Source organism: Tupaia chinensis, unplaced genomic scaffold (assembly GCF_000334495.1).
Source record: "Tupaia chinensis unplaced genomic scaffold, TupChi_1.0 Scaffold000647_1, whole genome shotgun sequence".
In the NCBI taxonomy this organism is placed as follows: domain Eukaryota; kingdom Metazoa; phylum Chordata; class Mammalia; order Scandentia; family Tupaiidae; genus Tupaia; species Tupaia belangeri.
Window position 1 is genome coordinate 454,258 of NW_006160168.1, and position 14,074 is coordinate 468,331.

Consider the following 14,074-nt stretch of genomic DNA (forward strand, 5'->3'; position numbering starts at 1 on the left):
ATGTGCGTGCGTGCCCAAGATCCCGAGAGGAGAATGGAGGAGAAGGGATTGCGGCGTGACCATCCCCCCTGGGGGGTGATTTCTCGCTTTCTCTCTCTATGTCTCTCTCTGTCTGGCGAGCGCACGCGCCCTACAGTGAAAATCTCTCAAAAAAAAAAAAAAAAGAAAGGCAAAAACATTCTCAGATAAACAAATCCTGAAAGAACTTACCAATACCAGACCAGCTCTCCAAGAAGTGCTGAAGGGGGACCAGCAGTTGGCATAATGACTGTGTTGCTGGACTCCCACGTAATCTATCGTGGTTTGAGTCCTGGACCCAGTGGCTTAAACTCACACTGGGCGCCTGTGCATGTGTGCCCAAGATTCCAGGAGGAGAATGGAGAAGGGATTGTGGCATGGCCATCCCCCCGAGGGATGATTTCTTTCTTTATGTATCTGTTTTTTTGGCAAGCACATGTGCCCTATAGCAAAAAAATACCCAAATAAAATCAGAAGTGAAATTTTAAACATTACAACTAATACAACAGGCATATAAATGTTTATTACAAACTATTATGAATAACTATTACACCAACGATTGAAAACCTAGGTTCTGAACACACAGAACTTACCAAGATTGAATCAGGAAGAAATATGAAGGAACTTCAAAAAATTCTTGGGAAAGTGAATAAAAGTATGAATTTTGGTGCAAAGAATTTTGAAATTCATGCAACATTTTTTGTCATATGCATTGTTCATGAACTTCCTGAATGCCCCTTAATAAAAATCTGAGCATACCAATAATGAGTAATGAAACTGAATCAGTAATACAACCAAAGTCTCCCATCAAAGAAAAGCTCAGAAATGATGACTTTACTGAATTCTAAAAAACTTCTGTTGTGTTTGATTTACCAGAGGGCATTTGTGTTGGAAGAGGAGAGAGAGAATGCAGAGAAGGAGATAGTCCATTTTATTTTTAAGGGCACATATGCTCACCAGAGACAGAGGACCTCTCCAGGGGGATGACCATGACATAATCCCTGTCTCTATTCTCCCCTTCAGATTTTGGGCATATACTCACATGTGCCTGGCATGTTCTTCAAGCCACCGGTCCTGGACTCAAACTGCAGGGATGACCATGTGGGATCCAGCTGCCCTAATCTCCATGGCATGTGTTGGCCCTGGAAGGTAAATTTATTAACACAGTAAGTCATATATGACGGACTCACAGCTAACATCATATTTAATGGGGAAAAGTTGAAATCTCTTTCTCTCAAAACTGAAACAAGACAAGGATGTTCATTTTTTCTATTCTATTCAACATAGTATAGAAAATCCTAGCCAACACAATCACATAACTAAGTGTTATAAATAAAATGCATCCAAATTGGAGGAACTAGCATGTGGCATGGTAGTTGAAGTGCTGGTCTCCCACATGGCTGACCATGATTTGAGTCCCAGACCTGATGGCTTGCTTTCTCACTTCCCCCCCCCACCCCAGATATAATAATAATAATAAACATAATTAATTTTAAAATAGCATCCAAATTGGATAAGAAGCTAAATTGTCCCTTTATAAATGGCATAATTATATACATAGGAAAACCAAAGAATCCACTAAAAATCTCTTAAAGATGATAAGTCAATATATTTACAAGTTATAAAATCAACATACTAAAGTCTTGTGTTTTTTACTCTAATAGTGAATAAACAGAAGCAGAAATGACTGTTTACAAAAATAAGTAACCAAAGTAAAAAGGCTTTACTATAAAAATTATATTTTTAAAAAGCTCATTAAAAACTGAAAATGACATAAAAAAATGGAAAGACACCCTTTCTTCATATATTGGCAGAATCAACATAGGTAAATTTTGATACTACCCAATGTAATCTATAGTCAGTGCAATTCCTATTAAAATTCTAATGACATTCTTCATAGAAACAGGAAAAATATCATAAAATGTGTCTAGAATCACAAAAGACCTGTATGACTAAAGCAATAATATACAAAAAGAGTAAAGTTAGAGGCATCTCACTGTCTGACTTCAGATTATGTATGAGAAAGCTGTAACAACCAAAATAGCATGGTACTGACACAAAGCAGATACATAGACCAGTGGAGTAGAAAAGAAAATCTAGGGGGTGGGGGAGTGGAGCATATAGCCAATTGACTTTTTAACAAAGGATAAAAGACAATCCAGGGGTGAAAGATATTCTTTTCAACAAATGGTGCTGGGAAAACAATATCCACCTGCAGAAAAATGAAACTAGGTCCTCATCTCTTACCATTTACAAAAATTTACTCAAAACGGCTTAGACTTAAACATAAAGTTCTGGGGCTGGCAAGTGGCATGGTGGTTAAAGGCTCTGGACTCCCACATGGCCGACCAGGGTTCGAGTCCTGGGCCTGGTGGCTTGCTTTCTCACTTCCTCTCTCTCTCTCTGTGTCTCTCTGATCAAATTGGAAAATAATAATGATATAATAATAAATAAAGTTAAATATTTTAAAAAACCCCATAAAGTTCTAACCCATAACATTACTGGAAGGAAACACTGGAGAGACACTTCAAGATATTGAAGTAGGCTAAAATGATTTGAATAAGGCCCCTAAAGCAAGGCAGTAACACAACCTAAAAAGCATCTGCACAGCAAAGAAAACGACAAATAGAATAAAGAGATGACTCACAAAATGGGAGAAAATATTTGCAAACTACTTCATATAAGAGATTGATAACAAGAAATATATGGAACTCAAATAGCTCACCAGAAGAACAAAAATCTAGTTTAAAAAATGGACAGTTGGGCTGGTTCTGTGGCCTAGTAGATCTCACATGAGCAACTGTGCAACTCTAGTTCAAGTTACAGACCTGGCAGCTTGAGAAACATGCTGGGCATCTGTATGTGCATGCCCAAAACCCCAAAAGGAGAGTAAGGTAGAAGACAGAGGATTGTGATGAGACCATTCTTCACTGGGGGCGGGGAGGGCACTTTTTTCTCTCCCTCTGTCTCTCTCTCTCTCTCTGGGAAAACACAGCTACTAGAAAAAGAGAGAGAGAGAAAAGAAAAGAAACAAAGATAGACCTAAATAGGTAACCTAGAGGAAGATGTACGAATGGCTAAAAAACATTTTAAAAATGTGCAACATTTCTTGTCATAAGGAAAATGCAAATCAAAACTACAATGAGATTATCACTTAACTGACAACCAGAATGGCTTTGATTAAAAAAAGAAGTACTGGCAAGGTTTAGAGAAAAGGGAACACTTCTGTGGTACTAGTAGGGATATAAAATAGTACAGCCACCACAGAAAACAGTATAGAGGTTCATCAAAAATCTATAAATAAAACTACCATATGACCAGCAGTTCCTCTATTGGGTATATAGCCAAAGGACAGTCAATCACTTAGTTGGAGAGATATTTCCATGTCTGTGTTTATTGCAGCATTATTGACGAGAGCTAAGTCATGAAATCAAGTTAAGTGCCCAAGAATCTATGACCGGATCAGGAAAATATGTATTTATACACAGTGGAATACTACTCAGCCATAAAGAACAACAGAATCCTGTCATTAGACACAACGTGGAAGAATCTGGACTGTAATCCTAAGTAAAATAGCTAGACTATGAAGACAAATACTATGTTCTTACCTAACATACCAAATGCCCTAACTGTACCGCAGAAACTGAAGGATTTGAAAGCATAAAAATAGATTACAATAAATACCAGAAGCTATGTGGTTGGGGATGAGAGAAAATTTTTAATGGATACAAGGATGTATTTAAATAAGAAGAGGTTATGGGAAGATGTAGCAAAGCAAAGTAAAAAAAAAAAAAAGTCAATTTAATATTTCAACACACAGAGTAGTAGAAATATTGTCAAATGGGCACAGCATAGGGCTGTGTAGCCAGATCCCAGATGGCTGATCATGTTCTGAATCCTGACTTCACTGGTTTGTAAAACGTATCAGGCAGGTGTGTATTTATGCCCCAAATCTAAAGTATTATTACATGCAGTGTAGTAATACTTTAGAAGGTGCTTTCTCAGGGACCAGCAGATGGCATAATAATTATGTCACTGGACTCCCACATGGTCAACCATGGTTCGAGTCCTGAACTGGTGGCTTAAAACTCATACTGGGCACGTGTGTATGCATGCTCAAAATCCCAAAAGAAATACAGAGAAGTCATTGTAGTGTGACAGTCCCCCCTGGGGGGGGGGTGAGTTCTCACTTTCTGTCTCTCTGCCTGTCTCTTTCTCCAGCAAGCACATACACCCTATAGCAAAATATTCTCAAAAAACCCCAAAACTTGGGGGACCAGCAGTTAGCATAATGGCTATGTCGCTGGATTCCCACATAGTCTACCGCGGTTTGAGTCCCAGACATGCACGCACCCTATAGCAAAAACATCTTAAAAACAAAACAAAACAAAACAAAAAAAAAACCCAAAACTTAAATTTAAAAAAATAGAAAAAAAAAGGTTTCTCCTTCTCCTTCTGTCTGTCTCTCTCTGGTGAGCACATGTGCCCTCTGGCAATTAAAAAATATGTAAAATGTGATCAAAAGTTCATTGTTGAAGAAGGTGAGTATGTGAATATCCTGGATTTGATACTTTGCATTTCTTTAAAAATTTATTTATTATTTTAAAATTTCTATGTGGCACATGAGAGTAAAAGAGAAAGTGAGAAAGCAAGCTGCCAGGTCTGGTCTGGGACTTGAACTGCAGTTGGGAGTCCAGCACCTCAACTATTATGCCACCTCCTGACCCCTATACTTTGCATCTTTTAAAGAATATACTATACCCGGGACCAGCAGTTAGCATAATGGCTGTGTCGCTGGACTCCCACGTAGTCGACTGCAGTTCGCGTCCCGAACCTGGTGGCTTAAGCTCACGCCAGGCACATGTGCGTGAGTGCCCAGGATCCTGAGAGGAGAATGGAGGAGAAGGGATTGCGGCATGGCCATCCCCCCTTGGTGATTTCTCGCTTTCTGTCTCTCTGTCTTTCCCTGTCTGTCTGGCGAGCGCACGCGCCCTATAGCAAAAACCTCTCCAAAAAAAAAAAAAAAAACAATATAATATACCCCACAAAGATACATATCATATCTATATCTATATCTATCTATCTATCTATCTATCTATCTATCTATCTATCTATCTATATAAAAGTATATATGTAAGTATATTAATCCATGTACTTCATGCCCATGTTCTACAGCTGGCTACAGTTGGACTGCAGCATGAAGACACTTTTGGAGATATTCTATCTCAATGTCTCTCTTGCTTATGGAAAAAAATAAATAAGCTTTAAAAGATGCTGGGAAAATTGGAAAAAACTAGACCCTTGTCTTGTACCTTATTTTTTTGAAAAATCAAATCAAAGTGGATGAAAGACTTAAACACAAGGCTTGAAATCATGAAAGTACTATAGGAAAACAAGAGAAATGCTTCATGACATTGGTCTGGGTAAAGTTTTTTTGGATAATATCTCAAAAACAGAAAACAAAAAGCAAAAATAAACCAATGGAATTATATCAAACTATACATTTGACAAAGGATTTATAACTAGAATATATAAGAAAACTCTTTAGAACATTGGTTGGGGCAAAGAATTAAATAATAAAAATCTCAAAAGCTTAGGCAACAAAAACAAAAATATAAAAATGGGACTCTAGGAAACTAAAATGCTTATGTACAACAAAGGAAACAATCAACTGAATGAAGAAACAGCCCACAGAATGGTAGAAAATATGCACATACTATATTTTGGGCTGTCAGGAGTTATGATGCATTTTTACATAGAATAAGTTGTGACTTTCTCAGCCACCTCATGTATGGCCTGAAGTAAGGAACAGTGACTGCTAGATAGAGAATATTAGGAAGAAGTATGAAGAGGCATTGGTTAACAGATAAAAAAAATTACAGTTAGACAAAAGGAACAACTTGTGGTAGAACATTAGGGTAACTACAATTAACAATTTATTATATATAGCAGAATAACTAAAAGACAAATTTTTTTTCTTTAAACTTTTGCTAGAGGACACATGTGCTCTTTAGAGAGAGAGAGAGAAAGGGAAAAAGAATCCCTCCCATGGGGAAAGGTCTTGGTGCAATCCCTTCTCCATTTTTCCTTCCTGTTGGGATTTTGGGCTTGCATGCACACGTGCCCAGTATGTTTCTCAAGCTGTTGTGTACAGGACTCGAACTGTGCAGTTGGCCATATGTAATCCAGCCACCCTAACCACTGCATCACGGGATGACCCAAAGAGAAGATTTTAATGTTACCAAAACAAAAGACATATTTGAAATGATGCTTATGCTAATTATCCTGATTTGATTAAATATTATTCATGTCCTGAAATATCACACTGTACCTCATAAATATGTACAATTATTGTGTCAGTTAAGAAAAAAAGAGTTTCAAAACCAAAAGCAAAAAAGGAACAAATACCATTAAATGGGAAAAATGTGGTTCAGGGTTATTGCTTCTTTGCAATTTACTATATTCAGTGTATATCATTTGAAACAAACGTTCTTGTACTACCTTTTTTTAGTACTAATGTAACTTTGTTACGCTTTTCATTACGACTGTATCTATGATATGAATTTTAGCCTATGATGTTTGAAATTAAGTTTAAATCTGTAATACTTACGTTTATTAGCATTCATTGAACATCTAACTTTAGTGGTACCCTTGTACATTGAATTCCAGTAGGTAATTTAAATAATAAATAGAAACAATCCAGAGATTATTTCTTCTTTCAGAAATACAGTTACATTATAGATGAGAGAAAAACTTCAGAATTCACATGAAGTGAGATAGAAAGCTTGCCCCCTCACTCCTGTAGGATAATAAACTATATATGTTCTCTTAAGTATATATCTGAAAACCCATCATCATCCATGTGCAAACATTTGTCTGTGAAATGGTGACTTAAGGTAGAAATATGGAGCTCTTACAGAAGTTTACAAGTATTGCTCAATTCCTCATTAATTCCATGATCTAATCAATGTAGCTTTAACACTTTCTAATATTTGTTCTTCTAGTACAAATAAAACAAGAAAAAGAAGACTTTTATTATCCAATTGGTATGGGTCAAAGAGAGGCATTTTTAGATGCCTAGGCAAGTCCTTTCAGAATTATGGAGAATGATAAAGTTGAATGTTATGTATTACCTTACTTTTTTTCTTTCCTCTCTCTCTTTTTTTTTTTTTTTGGAGAGGTTTTTGCTATAGGGCACGTGCGCTCACCAGAGAGACAGAAAGTGAGAAATTACCCCCCAGGGGGGATGGCCACGCCACAGTCCCTTCTCCTCCATTCTCCTCTTGGGATCTTAGGCACTCACGCACACGCGCCCGGCGTGAGTTTAAGCCACCAGGTCCGGGATTTGAACCGCAGTTGACTACATGGGAGTCCAGTGACATAGCCATTACTCTAACTACTGGTCCCTGTATTACCTTATTGATAATAATCTTCTGTTTACTGAGTGCCAACAGTGTGCCAGTTTTAATATCAACTTTTTTTTTTGGAGAGGTTTTTACTACAGGTGCATGCACTCGCCAGAAAGACAGACAGGGAGAGGTCAAAAGCAAGAAATCACCCCCCAGGGGGGATGGCCACACCGCAATCCCTTCTCCTCCATTCTCCTCTTGGGATCTTGGGCACGCACACATGCAGACCTGGCATGAGTTTTAAGCCGCCGGCTCTGGGAACTGAACCACAGTTGACTACATGGGAGTTCAGCGACATAGCCATTACACTAACTGCTGGCCCTAATACCATATTTTTCTTAGTCTCAAAATTGAGTGTTTTATCTATTTTATGGATGAGGAAATGAGGTCAGGTAAAATTAATTGTTTATTTTCACACAGCTAAAATGTGACAGAGCTGCAATTTGAATCCATTTGTTTCTAACTACGAAGCTCCAGCCTTTTGTAATGTCGCAACACTTGGTAAGTGTGTAGGACACAATAGGTCTTCACTTCTCAAGTGACCACATATTATTGCTTTCTCACTTCATTACTCAGAAAACAGCATGTACATTCCACAAACATAAAAGGTATTTACTTGCTTTCTACTTTGAGAAGATGTAGTTACAACCCAAATTGTCTCTTCAGTTGTACCAGGCAAACTTACTTTACAGGTCATTCATCCACATTTATTCATTTTCTTCAACAGGACCCACAGATTGGAGGAGAAGGAATGCTGGGAGCTGGCCTATCATTTGAACAGTTGAAACAGCTGCAGCGATTTGATCCATCTGTTGTGCCATTACAGAACACTGACATTGGTTCTCTCAGAGATGCCAGAACTGAAGACATGATTTGGCTGGCAAATAAGGATTGTATAGGCTTTTTCATTGCAAAATTTATGAAATGCAAAAGCACACAGGAGAAGGATCATCAGAAATGAAAACTGAATATTTGCTATCTGTATTTTTTTTTAATTGTTTGTAATAAAACCAGTGTGTTGTCAGATCAAGCAAGTGGTAGCCTGGTTACTAAGGAAACAGAAAAGGCTGCCAGCTGTTTCATCAGGGATCAAGTGGCATAGAGGAGGAAGTAAAGGTGATATGAGATAGTTGTTTTGTTTTTTTTAATTTTCCTTATGGATAGAGTATAAAAAAAAGATTCTGTACATATCTAGAACATGTTTTCATTTGGGAAGTTTTTAATTTGTAAAGAATATAAATAATGTTTACTGTTAAAAATTAGTGAATCTAACAAAAGGAATAAAATTAGCAATATTTAATGTGGTTTACAAAATAATTGTTTTCTGTTTCCAATAAAATTCCACTTCCTTAAGAATTCAGGGTATGAGAAGTAGAACATTTACCATGTACCAATGACTGAGGTAAATATTTTATATGACTTATTCAGTAAATCAACTCTTTTTCACATGAAATCTAGACTTCTTTCTAATTCATAGTCTGCGTTTACTATATTTAAGTTTTTTCATGATATTAGAATAAAGTGGGTATTTTCTTCACTTTGTAGATAATAAATTGAGAATATCCCACAATTTGGGTACCTTTTATCATCTGTAGGAATACATATTATACTAGTTATTAGGAAGTGATTAATGAAAAAGAGAAAACTAGCTTCTACAGCTTGAAATCAGTGTGGTACTTACAACAGGGTCTTGGTGTTCTCCTATAAACAGTTTCACAGAACACCAATATCAGAGAAGGTAACCATTTCTATAATAGAATAAAACAAACAAACAAAAAGGTCACTGCATAATCATATCTGAACTCAGACCAAAACAAGAACTTTAATCAAACTGCAACAGTGACCAAACATTTCCCTCTGATGACCAATGTATGTGACTGCTTTTTAAAGAACATTATAATCTTAGTTTGCTTTAATCTACCCAGTTTTTTTTTTTATTTAAAATGTCCAGTATCTAGCTGTAGGTTAAAGTCTATCTCATGTGGTGTTAATTGAATCAAGCTATTTTGTTAGCTTTGATTCAAATCACCCAAAGTTTCTGGCCTTAAGCATAAGAAGTAGATGATAGGACATAATTACCTAAAAGTTTAATTTTTTTTTCCTCATGGGTTTTGTTTCATTTTTAGGAATTTCTCAGATCTATTTAAGTATCTATAACAATTGTAAGGTCTCTTGGATCAAGTCAGAGCTTTAAAATGGCCTCTTCTGGGACCAGCACATGATGTAATGGCTACGTCGCTAGACTTCCCATGTAGTTGACTGCAGTTCAAGTCCTAGACCTGGCAGTTTAAAATTCATGCCGCACACATGTGGACATGCATGCCCAAAGTCCTAGGAGGATAATGGAGGAAAAGGGACAGCAGCATGGCCATTCCCCTGGAGGGGAGAAATTTCTCTGTCTCTTTGTCTCTCTTTCCAGCAAGCACACATGCCCTATAGCTTTCCTTTTGCCTTATACCCAGGAGATGTTATTTGACTACAGAGAAGTACTGTTTACTATGGCTCACTGTTCCCCAGGCTCAGCATACCTCCACAAACTTTAAATGTATTTTAAGAAATTCCACAAAATCCATTTCTTTTCATGTTCTCTGCAAAGCCTTGTGTCCTAAGCTGGGATGGAAAGGGTAGCAAATCAGCCTAGCAACTTGTACTAGTGTAAAGTTTTGATTAATGCCAACAGATATAAAAATACAAGGAGTGCCAGCAAAACAGAAAAACACTGGCATATTTGACATACACAGACAAATGAAGAATATCATTAAATTCCCCCTTAATGAAGGACAAGTGAATACAATGTTCACAATCTGTTGTGAAACTATAGCTTATCATTAGTTTGTACCTGTAAGTTGTTGCTATAAATATTACCTGTATCTTTTTGTTACATCCAGCTTTATAGAAATAACTGAATAAATGCATGGGGATTGAGTACATTTTCCTTAAATTCTTTAACCATTTCCAGTTTGTTTCTTCCCTTTGATATATTAAACAAATTGAAAAAGAGAATGTATACTTAAAGGTCACAGAAAGAAAAATTGCATCACTGAGCAAAGGGAAAAGGACGAAGAGTTAAATTTGTGTGATGAATCTTTATTTTTTAAGTGAAGGAAGAGGTCTAGCCATGGTAGTACATGGTACTAAGATGGCAGAATATGGAGGTCTCACCTGTAGTCCCAGCTGGGTGTCTGAGACAGGACTGCAAGAGAGCACGACCCTTCTTTAAGAATAAAATTCCAAATCAGTTTCAACAATTTTTGCACATATAGAATTAATGAGGGAGGAAGATTACTCTGCTACTGTTCATATCTTTAAAAATCTTAACCATGAACTACCTAAGTTTTTGTTTGTTTGATGGGAGAAATTGAGTCACTCACCCAAGATTGTGTATCTTCACACCACAGTTCAGCCCCAGCCAGCACGGATCACAGGCACACATGTGCCCAGCATGGACAGTGAGGCCTTGGGATACAAACAAAGCCCTTCCTATCATATTTCCTTTTTTTTTTTTTTTTAATAGAGGTTTTTGCTATAGTAGGATGTCTGTGCTTGCCAGAGAGAGAGAGAGAGAGACAGTGAGAGGAAAAGTGAGAAGTCACTCCCCAGGGAGGGGATGGCCACTACAATCCCTTCTCCTCCATTTTATTCTGGGAATCCTGGGCATGCACACACACACGCCCAGTGTCATTTTCAAGCCACTGGGTCTGGGACTTGAACTGCGTTCAACCATGTGGGAGTCCAGCACCATAAAAATGACACCATCTACTGGTCCCAGTTCTAACATTTCAGAGTGTCACTACACTGTGCTATCAGCCAACTTTGTTTTTTTTTTTTTTATCTTACATAATGGGAAAATTACTAAGGAAACACCAGGTAATTAGCATTGACCTTAATGAAGATGGTCAAGTAGAAAATGCTGAATAGTTAACATATTCTCAACTTTAAGACTCATTCCTAAAATGGCAATTAATGCTACTACTAGTAAACAGTGCAGAAGCCAGCTCTTTATTTGTTTTATATGAATGACTTTAAACCAGGTCTGTAGAACAGTTCAGTGTAGCTGACAGTGAATGTTTGTTCAACAGGAATGCATAGCAGACCATGTTAAAACTGTGGCATTGTCCCAAATTACAATGACTAAGACATCCTACATTTAGCAGCACCTTTTGTAACAGTAACTTAAATGAGCAGTCAAGAAAGAGCATAGGAAAAAACTGAAACAAATATGACAAAAAAAACAACTATTAAGTACATTTCCAGCATTTCTAGGTTGACTACAAAAATCATGATTCTACAACTGAGTAAGTTAAGATTAAGCCTTTGCTTTGTGAAAAGACTATAATTTTACATTCCACAAGTCAGTAAATATCCCATTGTCCCTGGGATTATTTTTTCATTTACAAATTTACTACACACTGTTTACACACATGCCCCACTATACAGTTTTCATGTTTAGATGCTCTCATGTCAAATCCTTCATAATATTTTGAGGAACACTCTGATTTGCACTAACATGTTCCATAGTAAAGAGAGAAACTAGATTCAAAATGAAAAAGATGGAATCCTTAAGCACTATTCTTTGAAAGGTATTAATGACAGCAGCAAGATAAATACCAGTTATACTTCAAGAATTTATATATTCCAAAATAATGAATTGGGATGAAATAACACATAGGAAAGGATCAGAGTGGTGATTAGCAACATCTTCCCATGGTGAAAATTTATCAGAAATCTTTTATAAAAGCAATTCTAATTGGAATAGGGTTTCCCAGTGATATGAACATTTTGTCAAAAAGTAATAAATGTTGTTACTGATTTTATGTCTAATACATAAATTCATATAAACAGAACAGGGCTTATTAACATGGATTCTGATGGAAAATTTTCATATAATAGCTAATAAAACACTATATATGTAACTCATTTTTAAAACTGATTTTTCTTGAGTATAGGGGAAATGACTTCAGTGTTAAACAGTTTTACTAATACAAATCCAATACCATTTGGCATGAACCTGCAATAATCAGAGAAACAAAATATAGGTTATAACTACTGTAATTTTGTTAAATAAATTAATGTACAGATCTGGAACTAGGTAATTACTACAGATGGGCATTCTCCTGGGACAAACTTCAAGTGCAAGGTACATGTCCATCTAATACTGTCTTACCTGTCCAGTCCGAACTGGACAAAATGTGCATAAGTAACATGGGAAAGGTTTTAACCTTAACACAATGACAACTTTATAAGCTTCCAGCAGTGTAATTGAGGCATGGAGATAGTATCTTCTAGGTTCCCCCTCAGAGAAGATGTCTAATGTAGGAACATGCTCTTAACATCTCATTCACTTCAGGTCACCCATTTTGCCCTGATAATTCTGAAGAACAGAAACTTTGGTTATAAGAAGCACTTCTGGGTTCTGACAGACAGTGAAGCTGTTCAAGTTGGTGGTAAGGGAGGAATGATAGGAGCTGGGAGGTAACAGGAACGATAGGCCGGGTTAGAAAAGGAAGTGGGAGAAGTTATAAAATTTATTTCCCCATGAAATAATTCCACAGCTGTGTAAACGTTTCTTACTAACACAAATACTCTAACACACAAAGATTGTACATTTCCAGTGAAACACTCACAGTAAAAGTTGCCTGTATTTTTACTCTCTAGGAGCAAAAACAAGGAGCCAGCAGATGAATGCTTTCCTAGTTACCTTTGGCAGCAAGCGTCCTCACATTCCCTGACTGCTCAGTGGATTATTAAAGCAACATAGAGCACAATTACAGACAAAGCCAGGTGGGCAGAATTCTAGATATCAGTCTCTAGTTTTTTCATGTCTTCAGATTTTCAATTCATCTCAACCAATCATTCGTGCACATTATTACACACACATATACACACACGCGCACACGCACACACGCACACACACACACACATGCATACAGCAGGTTTCGGCTCGGATGATACTCCAGTGCAGTGACTATAACAGACACTAGCTACTAAGAATGTGTTTGTCACAATCAGTGTGAACTGTATGGAGTAGAACAACCTCTGGAGTTTGATTATATTTACCATAATTTATGGTTAAAATTATAAACTTACAAGGATGTTATAACATTCAGAAATTAAACCTTTTCAAGTCAAGTAATCACACATATTTACAGTATGTACAGACTTACTACTAGAATGGGATAGGTGTCTAGACAATGTTATTACAAATTTCCTGAATGTGGGCATTTCTAGTCCCTGTAATTCATAAAGCAAATCTGCTGACTTGGCATTAAGACTCTAAAATAGTGTGATCAAACTGATATATATATATATATATATATATAATATATTATATGTCAGGCAGAAAAGTTACAACTTTAGTTCATAAAGCTCTTGTACTAGAGGGTCTATTTATTGCCTTTAAATATAGATCGATTGAATAATTCCTTGAAGTAGAATAACTGTGTTTTACTAAGTCTCTAGAGATTGAGCTTTAAGAATGATTAAGTGGAAAACACTCATAGAGACAGGAATAAATACATGCTTTTTCTCTGTGGAAGGGCAGATAATACTTATTAGCGCTGAAACATCTCTTGGTCTTCCAGGCTTCTAGTAGGATTTTTCTTGAATCTTTTTTTTTTTTTTTTTTTTTTGGTTTTTTTTTTTGGGGC

General features: G+C 36.7%; 1 protein-coding gene across 5 annotated transcripts in view; it reads left to right on the forward strand.

Annotated features, from left to right (window-relative positions):
- Nucleotides 1–8,880, forward strand: part of NSUN6 (NOP2/Sun RNA methyltransferase 6) — a 111,645-nt gene extending 102,765 nt beyond the window's left edge. For 4 of the 5 annotated variants that reach the window (XM_027776237.1, XM_006159730.3, XM_027776238.1 and 1 more), the window contains one exon: nucleotides 8,155–8,880. In XM_027776237.1, the coding sequence (XP_027632038.1) occupies nucleotides 8,155–8,388 (234 nt within the window). In that variant the 3' untranslated portion in view covers nucleotides 8,389–8,880. Of the gene's footprint in view, nucleotides 1–7,847; nucleotides 7,929–8,154 lie in introns of all 5 variants that reach the window. The other variant, XR_003551268.1, reaches the window with a different exon arrangement.
- The last annotated feature ends 5,194 nt before the right edge of the window (nucleotides 8,881–14,074 follow it).